This window comes from Electrona antarctica (assembly GCF_951216825.1).
Source record: "Electrona antarctica genome assembly, chromosome: 20".
In the NCBI taxonomy this organism is placed as follows: domain Eukaryota; kingdom Metazoa; phylum Chordata; class Actinopteri; order Myctophiformes; family Myctophidae; genus Electrona; species Electrona antarctica.
The window spans coordinates 30,968,007-30,986,489 of NC_136801.1; the positions used below are offsets into that span (position 1 = coordinate 30,968,007).

At 42.4% G+C, this 18,483-nt stretch overlaps 1 protein-coding gene and 1 long non-coding RNA gene across 4 annotated transcripts in view; both read right to left on the minus strand.

Annotated features, from left to right (window-relative positions):
- LOC306912662 overlaps positions 1-18,483 on the minus strand; it is a 64,702-nt gene that overhangs the window by 2,847 nt on the left and 43,372 nt on the right. The gene's annotated exons all lie outside the window — the stretch shown is intronic.
- Positions 1-18,483, minus strand: part of pign (phosphatidylinositol glycan anchor biosynthesis, class N) — a 29,861-nt gene that overhangs the window by 2,847 nt on the left and 8,531 nt on the right. For all 3 annotated transcript variants that reach the window (XR_013788419.1, XR_013788420.1, XM_079489047.1), the window contains exons 9-28: positions 18,256-18,296; positions 17,989-18,048; positions 17,681-17,773; positions 17,452-17,507; positions 17,166-17,244; positions 16,802-16,984; positions 16,106-16,245; positions 14,709-14,808; positions 14,121-14,213; positions 13,414-13,505; positions 12,424-12,529; positions 11,983-12,091; positions 11,575-11,677; positions 11,323-11,425; positions 10,123-10,209; positions 9,390-9,445; positions 9,019-9,094; positions 8,671-8,744; positions 7,792-7,834; positions 7,446-7,498 (exon numbers count right to left, since the gene is read on the minus strand). Coding sequence is in view for 1 of the 3 variants with exons in the window: in XM_079489047.1 (XP_079345173.1) it covers positions 7,446-7,498; positions 7,792-7,834; positions 8,671-8,744; positions 9,019-9,094; positions 9,390-9,445; positions 10,123-10,209; positions 11,323-11,425; positions 11,575-11,677; positions 11,983-12,091; positions 12,424-12,529; positions 13,414-13,505; positions 14,121-14,213; positions 14,709-14,808; positions 16,106-16,245; positions 16,802-16,984; positions 17,166-17,244; positions 17,452-17,507; positions 17,681-17,773; positions 17,989-18,048; positions 18,256-18,296 (1,747 nt within the window). In the remaining 2 variants the exon portion in view is untranslated. The remainder of the gene's footprint in view (positions 1-7,445; positions 7,499-7,791; positions 7,835-8,670; positions 8,745-9,018; positions 9,095-9,389; positions 9,446-10,122; positions 10,210-11,322; positions 11,426-11,574; positions 11,678-11,982; positions 12,092-12,423; positions 12,530-13,413; positions 13,506-14,120; positions 14,214-14,708; positions 14,809-16,105; positions 16,246-16,801; positions 16,985-17,165; positions 17,245-17,451; positions 17,508-17,680; positions 17,774-17,988; positions 18,049-18,255; positions 18,297-18,483) is intronic.

The window sequence follows — 18,483 nt, forward strand, 5'->3', positions numbered from 1 at the left end:
ACACATATATACACACATTAAGCTCCGTGTGTGTGTGTGTGTGTGTGTGTGTGTGTGTGTGTGTGTGTGTGTGTGTGTGTGTGTGTGTGTGTGTGTGTGTGTGTGTGTGTGTTGTATTACTATACTTGATGTACAAATGTCCCCACAAGTATAGTAGTAGTAGTATTTGAGAAATAGACATGTGAGGTCAACTTTCATGGTTCTCACAAGATTAGATTTGGATCTGTACACAGTACACACCAGGGGCGTTTATTTCATGAGAATATGTGATTATAACGAGGCCATTAAGCAACATATTTATGTTTCTCAGTGAGGTAGATTTTTCTGGGGCAATAAAAACGTCAACCTGTATGAATGGAGGCAATAATCGTGACACATTTTCGGATGGTTTATTTGCGTCGCTCCTGTTGTGTAATGACATTAAGATTTACAATTACGGTAGGAAAATATTCAGGTTTGGGCGTGAATATTTAAGAAGAATAAGAATAAGATACATGGGAAGCGTTCAAGGGTTGTGTCCATTAGAAAGACTATAAATTGGAGAGTGCTTCCGGGTCGTAAGATGGAGTAGACGCGCTTTGCCACGCCGAAGCTCCCAAACTTTTCTAAATTACTATATAAGCCTCATTTTTATACACTCAGACTGTCCAGACTGCATTGATTTGTTTCCTTACATATTTGCGTTTTTGTTTCTGGCTGAACGAGCCAAAATGTCTACAAGAAGTAAGGATAGGAAGGAAGACTCTGTAGCTGCCACCGAAATGGCTACTGTTGCTAAGCTAATCGAGGAGATGAAAGCTTCCCTTACTCTCGAGTTCAGAACCGGCTTTTCCTCGCTTGAGTCCAAACTCGACAACCTTCAGATAACCGTTGCTGACCAGGGTCAGCGTCTGACCTCATTGGAAGACGGCTTAAACCATTATAGCGACAAGCTGGAGGAGGTTGAAGCCAGATGTGCGGCAATGGAGGAGAGCTATACTAAGCTAAAGTCCAAAATGATAGATTTGTCCTCGCGTAGCCGTAGAAATAACATAAGAATTATTGGGCTCGATGAATCGATCCAAAGTGACCAGCCCACTGACTTCTTTGCGGAGGTTCTGGTGGAAATTTTGGGCAAAGACGTCCTTCCTACACCGCCTGAATTGGATCGCTGTCACCGAGCGCTGACCGCTAAGCCAACCCGCGGATCCAGGCCTAGAGCAGTGATTGCCCGTCTACACCGCTACAGAATAAAAGAGGCTATAATCCGGGAGGCTCGTAAGAAGAGAGGACATCTGTCCTACAAAGGCAAACCAGTCCTTATCTTCGAGGATTACCCCCCTGAGGTCATGGAACAACGTTTTTCCTATCGAGATGCCATGGGCGCTTTGTACCAGCAAGGATTCAGGCCCTCGCTCCTCTACCCGTCGCGGCTTTTTATCCAGACCAAGGACGGCAAAAGAAAGCTTCTTGCATCACCTAAGGACGCTGCGGACTTCTTGAAGGCCTACTACAAAGACACCGCAGCCTCGGTGTCGCCGGCGAGGGTGTCGCCGGCGAGGGAGGTCGAGGCGGACGTCGAGGCGGACGCCGAGGCGGACACCGTGGCCGACGCTGAATGATGGTAGTATCCTTACTGTGGTTAGCTTATTGCTAACGCTCGAACGTCATGTCTACCTCTTCGTTTAATTAAAGATTTCGGTTCATATGTGCGAGACTGTGAAGCTGGGTTATACCCGAACACTTAGGTATCTAATTTTGTTTATATGCCCCTTTTTTAATTTATGATGACTCCGGTTTTTGCATCTGTTTTCATACTAGTAGGCGAGGCGCTGCCTCTCGTTTTTCCTTTATTTTTATTTTCTTTGAAAGGGGGACAAAAAAACTTCACATGTTCTGTGCTTTGGGCGATACTGTAAGGTTTTATTAATCTCTAGATGACTATGCGTGGTTTTGTTGAATACCGAGACGTTTTTGTTCATGTTTTATGTAACTGGGGGGGTTTAGTTTTTATTAATAGCCATGTTGTTAGCCGCTCTGGCTAGCTGCGTGACGTCATCGCCCGGTCGCGTCGTTACCAACCATTGAACTCTGAACTCTGAACTCACTATGCTGACGGACGAACTGTTGTTTAGCGCCCCTTGTGGCCTGGCAGAGTAATCGCACCCCCCTTTTTTCTTATTATTTCTTTTTTCTGGATGTGGTGCCTCCCTGGGCTGGGAGGAGGTATTGCCCATACAGACCTGTGATTTTTGGACAGGACTTTTTTGGTGGATTTGATGCTTACTTGATCTTTCTGTTTACATTCAATTGAATATAACATTGTGTGCAGTGTGGATGTGTTTGTGTGTGCGTTTATTTGTGTAACATGTGCGTGCATGTATGTATGTATGCGTGTGTGTGTATGCATGTATCTATGTGTATGTATATTTTTCATTATTATTCTCACTCTTCTTGAAATAATTGTGCAATGCGGGCATGTGTGTGTGTATGCATATGCGTGTGTGCGTATGTGTATGCACATGCACAGATATATATATATATGTATATTTTTTTTTTTTTCTCATAAATGTGCGGTATGGGCGTGTGCATGTGCATGCACATGTACAAAAATATATTTTTACAATCTTTTTTTTTCTTTCTTTAGATGTACGCTGTGGATATGTGTGTGCGTATGCGTGTGTGCATGTGTGCGTGTGGGTACATATATATATTATTTTTACTTTGATACATTTCTTTTGACTATTTTGCTTATCTATTTGAGGTACCTAATAATATGGGAGTGGGGCTGTTGAGAAGTGTTAATCTACATTTGGTGGATTTTTGAGGGTTTTAAGTTGGATGATTAGTCCCTGTATTTTTGGGGAAAGGCCCCCCACTCGTGTTTTTTTGTCTGTTTTTTGTATGTATCTGTCTTATAGCTCAGGACACACATGTTTGTTATTAGATATGAGTAGGGATAGTGTGCCTATAGGCCCTTCTAGGTCTATTCTGCCTAAGTATCAGTCCATGTTCGATGACCATGGTTAATTCCGACAGTTTCAAGCTTTGCTCTTGGAACATTCGGGGCCTTCAAAAGGCGGCCAAGAGGAAGGCAGTTTTGTCATTTTTGAAGAAGGAGAATGTTTCTGTTGCTTTTTTACAAGAGACCCATATGGAGGCCAGGGATAATGTTAGACTTCAAACAAATTGGGTAGGGCAGGTTTTTGCTACAGCTTACTCCTCATTTAGTAGGGGTGTGGCCATTCTGGTCAATAAGAATATTGCATTTAGGCCTCTTAAGTCTGTTATAGACAGCCAGGGCCGATATGTAATTGTTAAGGGGGTTCTTCAAGGTAAAGATGTGACATTCATGAATGTGTATTGTCCTCCTGGCTACTCTGCTGATTTTTTATCTAAGATCTTTGCTGACTTTTCTGAGCTAGCTTCTGAGGATGCCTTTGTGGGCGGAGATTTCAACTGTCACCTTACCCCGTCTTTAGACAAACACCCACCTAGTTTAGCCTCCCCCTCGAGGCAAGCCAAGATGCTCTCCTCTCTATGTTCAGATATTGGATTCTCTGATGTTTGGAGAGCCCTATGCCCCTCTGATTTAAAGTTTACTTTTTTCAGTGCCCCCCATAAATGTTACACTAGACTTGATTATTTCTTTATTCCTTCCTCCAAGCTATTTTTGGTCTCATCTTGTACCATGGGAAGTATTGTTTTGTCAGATCATGCCCCTGTATATCTGGTTTATTCACTTTCTGAGGAGAGAGCACGATCAAGACGCTGGAGACTTAATTCATCCCTTCTCAAAGATGATAGATTTGTTTCATACTTCACTTCAGAATTCAAAATGTTTTACTCAATTAACTCATCATCTACAGATGATCCTTCTCTCCTTTGGGAGACATGCAAAGCCTACTCTCGTGGACTAATTATGTCTTATGTTGCTTCCAAAAGGCGTAAAAAGGAAGAACAACGCAAACTCCTTGAATCCAAACTGGCTGACCTTGAAAGCAAACACATCTTGACCCCAAGCTCAAATCTGCTTAAGGAATTGACGGCTACTCGTGCTGCCTTGAATACTTTGTTGATTCAAGACTCAGAGTACTCCCTTAAATTTGCTAGACAGAGAATGTATGAGTTCGGGGATAAGCCCGGCAGATGTCTAGCTAATCTGGCTAAAAAAAGAGCTGACTCTCAAATTATAGCCTCAGTTGTGGATTCCAATAATGTCAGATCTTTTGATACTAAAACTATTAACAAGGAGTTTGCCTCATTTTATTCTAATCTCTATAAAACAGAACAGCTGGATGATGGTGCTCTCTCCGATATGTATTCTTTTCTTGAAGACTTGCATCTTCCTATGGTCACGACTGCTCAGAATGTACTACTAGATGCCCCAATCACAAAGGAGGAGGCATTTGAAGCCTTGAAATGTATGCCATCTGGGAAAGCCCCGGGGCCGGACGGGTTTGGTTGTGAATTTTATAAGGAGTTCAGTAATATTCTATTAGATCCCTTTTTGGCAATGTTGAATCATGCTTCTGAGACCTGGATCTTGCCTCAGTCCTTGCGGGAGGCTAATATTTCACTTCTTCTCAAAAAAGGAAAATGTCCCGAAAAGTGCGCCTCCTACAGGCCTATAGCCTTACTTAATTCTGACCAAAAATTGCTTTCCAAAATTTTGGCCATGCGTCTGGAAAAAGTGCTCCCTTTCATCATTAAAGAAGAGCAGACAGGCTTCATCAAGGGGCGAAACTCCTGTGACAATATGAGAAGGCTTTTAAATGTTATCCAACTATCTCAGGGCGTCGACCACCCCGTTATGGTGCTGTCTCTCGACGCGGAGAAGGCGTTCGATCGCGTAGAATGGCCCTATCTGTTTGAAACGTTTGAGGAATTCGGCCTGGGTGGTAGATTTACCAAGTGGGTCAAAATTCTTTACGAGTCCCGAACGGCAGCAGTTTTGACTAATGGACTTAGGTCCGAAAACTTCTCTATTCAACGGGGTAATCCCCAAGGAGATCCGCTCAGCCCGTTGCTCTTCGCAATCGCTATTGAACCGCTTGCCGAGGCAATCAGACAGTCTGCTCTGATCTCTGGTGTTCGAATCGGTGAAAGGGAGCACAAAATCACACTCTATGCAGACGACGTGTTAATTTTTATTTCCAGACCTCATTCCTCTATTCCCTGTCTAACTCAAATGATCTCTAGGTTTGGCGCCTTTTCGGGGTACAAAATTAATTTCACTAAGTCTGAAGCCATGCCACTTGGTTCTCTAACATCTATCCCAGACCTGTCCGAACCCTTCCCTTTTAAATGGTCACCTGCTGGTTTCGTTTATTTGGGAGTGACTATAACACCTGCTTATGATACACTGTTCAAGGCCAACTTCCCTCCTCTTTTAGATATTATAAAAGCAGATTTGGAACGTTGGGCCCCCTTACCCCTCTCTTGGCTAGGTAGGATAGCTCTTATAAAAATGAATATTCTCCCCAGAATACTTTATCCATTGCAAATGATTCCTGTATTGTTGACAAACAAGGTTATCAAGGTACTAGAAGGCTGGTTAAGTACTTTCATCTGGAGTGGGAGGAAGCCTCGGCTGAAATTGGCCAAGCTGCAAATGGATAGCGCAGATGGTGGTCTAGATCTGCCCAATATAAGGCATTACCAACTGGCCGCGCACCTCAGGGTGCTTACGAATTGGCTTAAATCGGATCCTTCCTCGATTTGGCTTGATATTGAATCTTCACAGTCCAAGTGCCCTCTTTGGAATCTATTATTCATAAAGGACCTTAAGTCTATTAGGAAATGTTGTTCTAACCCCATCACGCTATGTTCAGTCAAAGCCTGGAGGTCTGTGCGTACTATTGAAGGCCGTGCTAAATTGACATCTCCCCTTACTCCAGTGGTAGGCAACCCCGACTTTAGGCCGGGACATTCGGATGTAGGCTTTAGGACCTGGCATGAGAAGGGCATTACCAAACTTGGAGACCTGTTTGATGGCCAGACCTTGATGTCTTTCACACAATTGCAGCAGCGTCATGGGTTGCTAAAATCTGAATTCTTTAGGTATTTACAAATTAGACATTTTATTACTGAGGACACTTCACTTGTAACCAATAGTTCCGCTTCACAGGTAGAACGAGCCCTCTCTTTGCAATTTTCCAAGAAACAAATTTCAATTTTCTGTGACGTATTGAATTCCTACTCATCTATATCCTCTCAGGTTACTAAGCAGTCCTGGGAAAAAGACCTGGACGTCTCTATTCATGATGAGGACTGGGCAGATATGTGGGCCTATGCAAAACAGATTTCAGTTTGTAACCGAACTAAATCCATCCAGTTCAGGATATTACATCGTATACATATAACTCCTGCTCTCAAGAATAAAATGGATGTCAGTGCGTCCCCATTTTGCTTTAAATGCAAGACAGAGATTGGTAATTATGTTCACTGTCTTTGGTCCTGTGTGAAGCTTCAGAACTATTGGTATGACATTGTATCAGAACTCTCTGTTATTTTTGGTGTCCCGATCGATTTAAACCCGTTGTGTCTTTTACTTGGTCTCCCGGATGATCATGTTATTGATGTCAAACATAAGAGGTTGTTCAACTTATTGACGTTTGCTGCTAGGAAAAATATTCTTTTGTTTTGGATCAAGGATGTTGCTCCATCAAAGAAATCATGGCATAACATTATAATGGACTGTATTCCTTGTGAATACATTACATGCATGGTGCATTCTAAATTGGACACTTTCTACAAAATTTGGGACCCTTATTTAGATCATATTGGACCAACATTGTCTGCCACAATACTTGGAGGTTTTCCGTGCCAGCCTTAGATATCTTATATGCCAGCATTCTTCCCTGGTGTGTGCTCTGCTTTGGGGTGGGGGCTGGTCTGCCCTTTGGGTATGGGGGGGGTGGTCGCCCGGGCAGGGGTCTCGATGCATTGCGTCGGGGCCGCTTCTTGGGGCGGTGGCCCTGCCGCCTGGAGGGGGGGGCGGTTGCCGCCTTTGAGTGGAGTATGCATGGGTCTGCTCTTGTTGTGATGTTTTGTGCCTATGATAGCTGTATTGTCTGCCTTTTTAACATGTATTTGTATGCTGTATGGATGTATTTACTGAATGGGAGTCTATCGAAACTCAGAGTCGTTGTGGTTCATTGTCCTTGCCATGTCTTTGTATGTTCAATCTTTTTATTTATAGTGATGTTGTGCCTGAGCTGTTTTTTTTGTTTTTTTTGTTTTTGTTTGTTATTATGTTCTTGTTGTGTAATGTCTGTTTGTTGTCTGTAATGTTGTGTAATGTCTGTTTGTAAAATCCAATAAATATACTTTATAAAAAAAAAAAAAAAAAAAAAAAAAAAAAGAAAGACTATAAATTATTGTGTGTGTGTGTGTGTGTGTGTGTGTGTGTGTGCATGTTAATAGGCACACATTAATGAACAATGAGATGTGCATTAGCTTACCTAGTGCCAATGTCCAGCCAGCTTCCATAATCTTGAACTAGGAAGAAAAAGTGCTGCATAGGAGAAGAGAGAATCAAAAACATTGTTTCCCCCACTCAATGCAAACATACAGGGACAACAACAGGGACTCAAAATCCTCAAAATATATATATTTTTATCATTATTTCAAAAACCTAAAATGACAAACTTTTGGCCAAATAGCCAATGTATATGGTGTGAGCTTGTAGCTATTTTCACTATTTAATGGTTAATTCATCATGTGTCTTGGTAAGCTGAAAGTTTGGGAAATCATGAAACTCTTTTATATTATACTGATGTAAGATATGTACTGTATACTGTATCTTACCAAAGCCATCAGGTCCGAGATGACTAAGACAATCAGGAACAAACTAGAAAACACAGAGAGAGAGAGAGAGAGAGAGAGAGAAAGACAGAGAGAAGAACATTAGAAGTGACTGAGACACATTTAACTTCGATATCAAGAGTTCACAAACATTGAATCACAGACGCAGAACAGAAAACAAAACATAAACAATCCTGATCCACCAATAATATTCTGGACCAAATGATTGATCATAAAAAACATCAGATTTAAGCGCAATCGCAATACATGCTAACTTTTTATTTTATTTTTGGAAAGAGAGGTGATAACTACATTTTGACGTCAATCAGAATTTCTGATGGGCTTTTTTGGACGCTCCTAGCCTCCTACTCAAATCCACTTCCCTTGGACTCTCTCCCTCTAGCCTCCATCAGCACAGCATATTCATAAAGTTATTAAATGAAGACAAGCAACAAAATTACTGATAGATGAACAGTCTATAAACCTAGGGCACCCTCTCTTTAGGCGTTCCAACCACAAATGTTTATGGATAGAATAGTTAATAGAACTGGTTGGAATAACGTGTTCCTTCCACGCGCTACGTCCAACCAGGGAAACTCCCCCCTGTCAGGTGTAAAGGAGCAACTTGGACAGGCATGAAGGAAGCATGAGTTCAAGTCTGTTGCTCTCCCCATGTCCCCCATATATGGGGACTAGGTTGGCGGAGGGTGTGTAGAGCCCAGGATCACATTAGATAATTGACACAGGGGTGAAAAATAGGTTACAAAATCGTGGGATAAAAATTATAATAAAAACAAAAAAAGAATAGTTAATAGTTAAAAAGAAAAAAGAAAAGATGTGAGGTGGCTCCAAAGTGGTTGAAAGTGTGGAGAGTGGCATTACCTTCTGGAAGAGAGCTGTGTTGCCACCTGAATGGTTTCAAATGTACACATCACTATTATGAATGGAATGAGGACCTGCAGGGACAAAAGGACATTTAACTACTATATTTACTAAAACGTACTGTATGTGGTTGTAGTGAGCAGTCACTTTTACTAATAGAATGTGCTTAACATGAACTACCACAAGCATGACTGAAAAATACATTTTCATTTCACAAAAACTATGTCACCATATGACAGTAACTGGAGAGAGGTGAGAAATGGGGTCTCATAATGCCAACGTACATGCGTGCGTGTGTTCGTGCGTGCGTGCGTGCGTGCATGCGTGCGTGCGTGCGTCTGTACATACCTTCCACATCATAAGCCCTCCCATGATGAAGGGGTTAAAGACGGTGAGAAAGCAGTACACAGATGCAGGGTCAAAACTGGAGAGAGGGAGATCATAAAAGTATGTTTCATAAACATAATCTGTTTATTATCGCAATGCGATACATTATGAGCTTGTAGATCTGCTATTTTCAACAACAACAAAATCCTAATCTTGAAAAAAATATATTTTTTAAATATTTTAACAACAAAGATCTGTTCAGATGCGTGGTCCGTGGTGAAATACATATTAATTTGGGGATGACATCCTTGGCATTAAAATGTTTGAGAACCACAGATGTAGACACACCGGCCTGCACACAAAGACAGGCACGCGCATACACACAGACCAACCTGTTTATTGAAGCTATGTTCCCCGTGCCAAAGAATGCTGTGATTATGAAGAACACCTTGTGAAGAGTTGTAGTCATGGAAAGAACCAAAACCAATTTGATCTTAAACACTGGATCTTATACACTGCTCGTCCCTAGATGTGTAGGACGATGTGTATATCAATAACTGACCTTCTAGACTCTAGATTAAGGTCAGTTAAGAGCCTAGAATCTACTTATTGACCTATTGCCAGGCTTGACGCTTAGAAATTGAAAAATCTAGTAGCACACAAATAATTTTAGGGGCACGATAAAAAGTTATCAAATAATGTGTTTTTCTTTACTAGAGTACCTGCTCGCACTGTCGAGCCCTGATTGCCACAAAAACAGCATTTATTTTTCAGATACTGAGTAATAATAAATAAAGTAATAAAGATCATGATTTGATGATGATACAGAGTAAATGTAACCTGACTCCGCCAGATGGGGCAGCAGAGAGTACACTGGGTTCCTCCCTCCTGCTCCCATCTGGGAACTCCTCCCTCCTGCTCCCATCTGGGAACTCTCAGGCAGACTTGTCTGCCTGAAAGTTCCCAGATGGGAGCAGGAGGGGGGAACCCAGTGTACTATCTGCTGCCCCATCTGGCGGAGTCAGGTTAGAGTAAATGTGTGGCAGATAGGTATGTGTGTGCACTACTACTACTTGTGAGTGTAGTGCAAGAAGAAGGCAAGGAGTGCTGCAGCAACAAGGATACAAAGAAATAAGATCGCCTGATGTCATCCAACTTCAGCTGTCGGACCTTGGTGATGTCAATGTTCTCTGAGAAGTCGATGGTGGACAGCTAAAACGCACGCACGCGCGCACACACACACACACACACACACACACACACACACACACACACACACACACACACACACACACACACACACACACACACACACACACACACACACACACACACACACACACACACACACACACACACACACACACACACACACACACAATAAACACTCTTGGAACACACTAGATTTTGCTGTGTACAAGACAAGTATATTAGGGGTTTACCCTCAGATGATGGTAACAAGAATTGGGTATCTACAGTACATGAAATCCAGATATATTCCTCCACAGAATGGAACTATGATCTGTTAAATTGGCCAAGATTCACACAGCAGCTATTCTTACATCAGAAGAGCAACATTAAGTCGTCAGCACTGGCAAAAAAAGTATGTAGCCTAACCCTTTTTTAAAGTTATTTTTGGGTGTGTTTTTAATCCGGAGAAATGCAGAGAGAGTAGGGGGGCCAGATAAAGCAAATGGTATCTAATATTGAAGTCTGTAAGTGTTCTTCTTTTCAATCGGCAGAGGGGAGACCTTTCCGAGCCGGCACGGATGTCACTGTGCTATGAGTTATTGTGAGTATCGTAGCGGACAGCGCTACTCATCATGTCACGAGTTATGACCAATGAGCTGATCGCATTCTCAGTTTCTCACACATCAGACAAGCAGCGAGAGGAGCTCATACATTGATTCCCCAAAAATAAGGAACAAAGTCAAGTGTGTGATTTTAGTTTAGGTTCCCAAATAAGGTTAGGGTTTAGTTCCCAAATTTGGGTTTAGGGTTACTGACAAAGGGTTACCGGCTGTGTCTAAGAAAAGTGTTGCTGACAACTTTCATTTATTGTGTTTGTGTTCATTAATTGAGCACGCCAGTTCCCTTTTGCTTGAGCGCTGGGTGAAAATGGTCAGTTACTTGGAACTCTATTCAAGTCTAAGTCAATGGCTCTCAAAGTGGGGTCCGGGGGACCCCAGGGTTCCCAGCAACTCTTAAGCAGTTTATATATTTTTTCACTAGGGTCCACGGCCACATTTGGGGGTCCTTGACATGGAAATGTTTGAGAACCACTGGTATAAGTAATTCTTGAAGTGTTGTTTTTATTCTAATTACCTCCTGTCTACCAGAGACGCCCTGAGACAGCATGGCTTCCTGTTCTATGTTGATCCACACATACATGAGCCAAGACAAGACAGGAGGGAACAGAGCCTCTGACCTGCACACACACACACACGCGCACACACACACACACGTTATGACAGTGTGGTTTTATAGCTTTGCAAAAAGGATAAAACATTTCAAGAAACAACGTTTCTGCATTATTGTGTATGTGTGTGTGTGTGTGACTGTGTAGTCGAGTGTTACCCGGTGCTGAGCAGCAGGTATGTAGCTGTTAGAGAGAGGAATATACTGAGCAGTCGATGGAACATCCTGGTGGAACTCATCAATGGAACCAGTATGGAGGAGCCTACACACACACACACACACGCGCACACAGACACACACAATGGACCATTTTACCTACTGTATGGCACTAGATAAAATAAGGTAAATATTGATGTTATCATATCATGTGATCACAGATCCCATTGTTTTGATGTTGGAAGATCATAGACAAGGAAAATACACACACACACACACACACACACACACACACACACACACACACACACACACACACACACACACACACACACACACACACACACACACACACACACACACACACACACACACACACACACACACACACACACACACACACACACACACCTAACGTGGTCCAGCTGATGATCTGGTTGAGGAGAGGCAGGCCTCGTTTCTGTTGCAGACTGGAGTGTGTCAGGGTCGGTATGTACGCACACACTGCCACATGCACCATCTGTACACATAATACAATACAAAAAATATGTTTTATACAATGCTGTTGCATTGCATCAACAGCACTGACTGCACATACCACCACATGGACCATCTGTATTAATAATACTTTTTTTTTCAATCAACAGTTGTACCACAGCACCCTCTGGTGGACAGAGTGGCATACGCTGGTGCTCTGAGACTTCTATGAGAGCTGCTGTAAGGTCTTCATTTTCAGAAGACTGCAGTTCATTCATCCCTCTGGGACCTACCTACAGACCTACCTACCTACCAACCCCCCCCCCCCCCCCCCACACACACACACACACACACACACACACACACACACGTTACCTGGGAGACGAACTGCTGTGTGTCGCCACGGCGAAGCAAGGTGCGTTGTCGTGACGACCACAGGTAGCAGGCTGAGGTGAAGAGGGTGAGCACACCTGCACAGGACCTGATCAACACACCGTTACCATGGTTACACATCACATCACATTATGACCACACTCAAATGAAACTATCACCTCCTTATACAGTACAATAACCAGGGCAGGGGTAGATAATCAGACTAATCAATTGAATTGATTATTGTGACACAATGTCCACTGGAAGGTGTAGATTGGTTATTTTCGCATTTGTGTGTGTCACCGTTGATAAGACATAGTAAGAAATAGGCCTTAAGTGATTCATCGGGCTAAGCAATTTAGTAGACTATATTTTTGAACGGCCAAAGAAGTCTCAATTATTCATTATTATTAGTGGAAAAGGTAATCAACAGAATAATATCTAAAAAAAAGATCATCTTTGCAGCCCTACAGACAACCAGTAGAAGGTACAGTCCACATAAAACGTGAGTGGAGGGACACTTTGGAAATGGATGGGTATCATGATGTCCATAAGCACACACACAGCCTTTGTTGACACGCTGTGTGTCGGAAACGATCAACCGTTGCTGTGCTCGAATGTCCGGTGACCGGTCATCTGTGTTATTAGTACAAATAGCTTCGCTCAAACAACGCTTAACAAGGGCTTCTGAATGGTTGCGATTCAACGTCGACTCGTAAATTACCAGGTTGTCAGAAACAGCCAGGAGGATCAAAAATCTAAAGAGCAGCGCTCGGAAGAAGAGTGGGAACCCCTTTTGGTGTTTTAAACATTATGTTATACTTTAGCTATTGAAAAATAGCAGAACTACAAGCTCGTATAGCGCGGCACGAGCTTGTAGTTCTGCTATTCTAAATAGAAATGCATGGCAAATTGGCGCTGCCGGCTCAAAGGGCACTCTATGTGTGGCGCTCTACTCCAGTAGGAGTTCCATTGAATGGATAGGATACTCACACCATGTTGACATCAGGCTCTCTACCAACCACTGGCATCAGGGGAAAGACAGCCAGACACAAACACCCCAGAAACCAGCTCACTGTTCCAAACTACACATGAACACAAAGAAAAGCTTTTTAGGCAGATGTTCTCAACCAGTTGCTGTGAAGATATTATAAGTGACAAATTACGGTAGTCAATTAATTTAGTCATCAATGTGATCGCTTTTAAATTTCACTTAAATAATAGAATCTGTGGATGACTGCACATCCCTCTTCCAGAAGGTGGTGTAAACCTTTCCTGTTCCGGGGCAGTATCTCCTAGCTTCATTTGATTGACTCAGCAGCAGATTTGAACCCGAAACACATTGGATTTGTTTATTGATCATCTTCCAGTGTACAAATTATACAACAATACAAGGAAACTGTCACGCAAAGGTGATGAAAGGCTGAAGCTAAAAGCAACCAAACATGATTTATGTTACTCAATGTAGTTACCAGATTCACAATACATAAATCAAACACGAGAACCACTACGACAATATGTATGCATTACTGTATGTATGATTTAATTTGTGTTCATGCAAAATTACATTAAGAGGGAATCGGAATAATTAAACTCCTAAACGATCCCAACCCTTACTCTTGGCCATGGTCAGTCCTTCATTTCAATCTCAATGAGACTTATATCTGGTGAAATAAACAATATGATGATGATTTGTCTACCTTGGCTCTGCCGTAGAGTCCAGACATGAGGGGCCAGGCAGAGAGAACAACCAGGCCTACAGTCAGCACGGCGCGATGGAAGAAACTCACCACCTGGGGGCAGCAAAAGGCAAACTGAGCTCCATGGGACAGAGGAGAAACAAAGTTTGTTTTCTAACAGCTATAATGGTAGGCATTCAGAAGTCTCTCTCTGAGGAGTCATTCATCAGAAGGTATATCCTCAAATTGAATGAATGTAGATGTTTGGGCAGTGAATTTGTGGATGGAAATGCACACCCTTAACCCATTTAGGCCTGAGCAAAGATTTGAGTTCAAAATGTTCGCTCTGAAAGAATATATATTCAAACATTTGCGCCACATTTTCACGATTATTCAAAAATAGCAGACCTACAAGCTCGTAGCGCGCCACTCGGTGGAGCGCTATGAGCTTGTAGATCTGCTATTTTTCAATAGCTAAATTATAACATAATGTTTAAAACACCAAAAGGGGTTCCCGCCCAAAATGGGTTAAGAGGCAAAGTGCATCTAGGCGGTGGGGGTTACAGTAAAGATTACTAAAGTCTAAATCAGTTATTAAAAGATACTTGCCAGTAGCTCGATGCCAAATGTGACCAGCAGGAAATAGCCCAAACATTTACAGAGAGGCAGAGTGGGAGCTGAGCGGATCAGATCTGTAAACGTTTCAAACCTGGAGAAAAAAATAAGTAAGTCAGCTGTTCTCAACCTGTGGGCTCCTGATTGGATGAGATGTGTATCCCTGCCTGAAAACGTTTTTTTCTGTTTATTGGAGAGACGGTTAGACCCCTGTTTCTGAACTATAACTCTACTATAGCAATGAGTACTATCAGAATATAGAGCTAACCGGTATCTTACTATAAAAGTCAGTGGCGTGCACAGACATTTAGAGGGGCAGGTGCTCAAGTGGAAAAAAGGGCACCTTGTGCAGCGCGTGGAACCGGCCGGTTGTGAGAGATTTATAGATTTTGGGGCCTAAATAATATATTAGAAGCTTTTTATCAAGAATTGATCAATGTCACCATGGTCCACATAACTGTACTGTGTACACTGTACAAAAATAAATACAAATAAAAAAGTTTTTGCCAAAAGGGCAGGGGGTGCTCTAGCACCCCCTAGTGTCTATCTGTGCACGCCACTGATAAAAGTGGTCCGAGGCTCAAGTGCAGAATAAATAATGGACCTTGATATGAAAAGGGTTGAAAACTACTGCTCTAAGATATAATACGTGTTTGTGTACCAGTGTCGCACACTGAAAAAGGCAGATGGCAAGTCTAAATCGGGCATATAACCGTAAAGCATGTGGCTGATAAAGTCAAGCACTAATATACATTACATTTATTGTAAGATAAAAAGAGTATTTTCAATTGGTCAAACTAGCAATAGCATACATGTTCAGAAACATCTTACATAAACCCTCATGGTCTCTGACTGCTGCTACAGGAATGAATTAAATCCTTTCATCCTGACATGAAAGCAGAGGAAGAGACATGAATGGAGCAGATTGTAATGAAGGCTGTGGTGCAGCCTGGCCAGGCGTGGCCTCAATCAATGTCTGCTGTATATCACTTCCCTTTGACATCGTCACTGTCAAGGGCGGAGGGGAAACCGTTCCTTTTTTTTTAATCAATATTTAAAATAATACAAATAGTAAATCAATACAATTGTAAAAATAGCCAAGATGACATATGGAGATAGGAGGTTTCTGACGAAATGTTGTTGGAATAGATGGTGAATGCGGTGTTCTCTATTGAAGTGGGACTACATTCACTGATCTGCTTTCTACCTCACTCTGTCTCTGAAGACACTTCCATGCAAACACACACAATACTGCTCTGATTTGTGACAGATTTTTGTGTGTAGCCTTTACATACATGTGTGTGTGAGTGTGTGTGTGTGTGTGTGTGTGTGTGTGTGTGTGTGTGTGTGTGTGTGTGTGTGCGTGCGTGCGTGTGTGTATAGAGACTCACTCCTTCAGTACACAGTACCACACAGGGACAGGTAGTAGTGTGTAGATGTAGTAAGTAACAGGGCTTCTCTGCAGCAGCAGGAAGGTTGTGATGATCACCACCACACACACGCACAGCCTCACCAGAGTGTGACCCTGGATCTGCAACACAGACAGACAAACAAACATGAACACACAACAAAGAACCACACGCACGCACACGCTTTATTGCATGTTTAACTCATTTTGGGCGGGAACCCTTTTTGGTGTTTTAAAGCATTATGTTATACTTTCGCTATTGAAAAATAGCAGATCTACAAGCTCATAGCGCGGCACCGAGTGCCGCGCTATGAACTTGTAGGTCTGCTATTTTTGAAAAATCGTGAAAATGGGCTTCAAATCTATATATATTATTACAGAGTGAACATTTTAACTAAAATCTTTGCTTCTGGGGAGGTCCCTGGAACCACATATTTTCAGATGTGGGGCGGAGGCATATTACATATAATTTGTGGGGTCCTTGACATGAAATATGGAGCACCACTGATACAGAAACATGAGGTATTTCAGAAAACGGTCAGAATTTAGAAGACATTTTTTAAATGTCGCTTGTTTTTGTAGACCTGGTCAAAGTCTGCCAAGACTGATCATCATATACACTCCCAATAATAAACAGCACAGATACAGTGAACATGTATGTGTGTGGGTGTGTCCTGACCGTGTGGGTGTGGCCGGGCGGTCTGCGGAGGCTGGCGTGGGTCTTCAGGATGACCAGGACTACATACGAGGTCCAGCCTACGAAGCCCAGCACCACACTGCAACCCAGGAAGAACCTGTCATAGGTGTGGTAGTACACCAGGCCCTCCAGCGCATGGGAGATCAGAGACCTGCACAGGGAGATCTGGCACCACATGGAGGGGTGAGTGAAAGAAAAGAAAGAAATTTACTAAAATGGATTAATTAAATGGCTAGAAATGAAAGGAGAGAAGAGCAAGAGTGTGAGAGGAGAATACAGACATCATACTGTACATGCAAGGTATATTAACAAGGTATGAAGTAGTGTGTTTTGCAAACATACTCACAGCTTCGTCAAACTTCTCCAGTTGAAACAGCCTTGTGGCCTGTTCGGTGAACTCATCCTGCTTGGACTCTGTCAACGGTCTGGGAAACAAAAACACAATGGGCCTTGTTCACTATAAGCTTGGGTACAAACCTGGGACCTTCCGTTTCCCATGGCGGCCTCTCGGCCCCACAGGTGCGTCAAATCACGTGCCTGAGGCTTCTTATGCAAATAGCATATTGTATTAAGTTGACAGTTAACTCAGTAAACAGAAATCAACAGAAATGACTCAACCACTGATGACTTACTTGTATGGAGTGAACAGAAAAGGTAAAGTTGTTTCTTTTTTCTGAGCCATTTTCACCTACGAAAAATAAATTAGAATAGAGATAGGCTTGCAGTAGTTCACACACTAGACTCACACAGAGAGGCTTAACTGTATAACCGGCAATTCACCAAAACATTATTCACGCTTGGACATGTAAAATGAATGGTTGTAAGATGAATACTAATGACTAGTAGTAAATGGCATTGTACCTTGAACTTTTCCAGTATTTGAATGGCATTAGTGTACATGCTTTGTGCTTTGAACTGGTCACTGTTGTTCAGGTACTGCAGAGGTAACACACCCTGAAACAAGAAAGGAAGAAAGATTTCTAAAACAGATCTGTGATTCCCGTGCTACGTAAATCCAGGATTTTACAGTTATCACACGGTAGCTAGAATGAGAGCTTTGATTTAAACATTTCCTTTGTGCTCTCAGAATTGATCAACAACACATGCACTGCCTGAAAGATTCAGACTCTCTGTGCTTTATAAATGAAAGCTGCAAATGATCAAATTACCACAGAGTTGAGAGGGAAGGACACTCCAATGAGAGAAGCCATGAGGGGAGCGATGTCAGCCTGCACACAAAAAGTCACTCTCTCATCAATATTTTGTCATGTTTACTGTACAGGGGTCCTTGAGGGGGTTCCAGGTGGTCCCCAGAAAATTAATATAGCATCACAATCAGTGTAACCACTTAAACCCTATTTTATACTTATGGATATTTAAATTCTACAAGCTAACAATGTATTGCGATGCGACGCGTTATGAGCTTGATTTCTCACCTGGTTGACATCCACCCTACGGAGATGCTCCAGATGCCAGTCTGGAGAGAGAAATCATACAAGCAGGCAAAACATTAACAAAAAGTTAAAATAGCTGACCTACAAGCTCACGTGTGAGCTTGTAGATCGGCCCTTTCCACTACTTTTGCGCGAGACTCTTGTGCGAGACTCTTGTATGATGAAGTATGGAATTAATTTACAAAAAAATCACACCCGTGTGAACTGAGT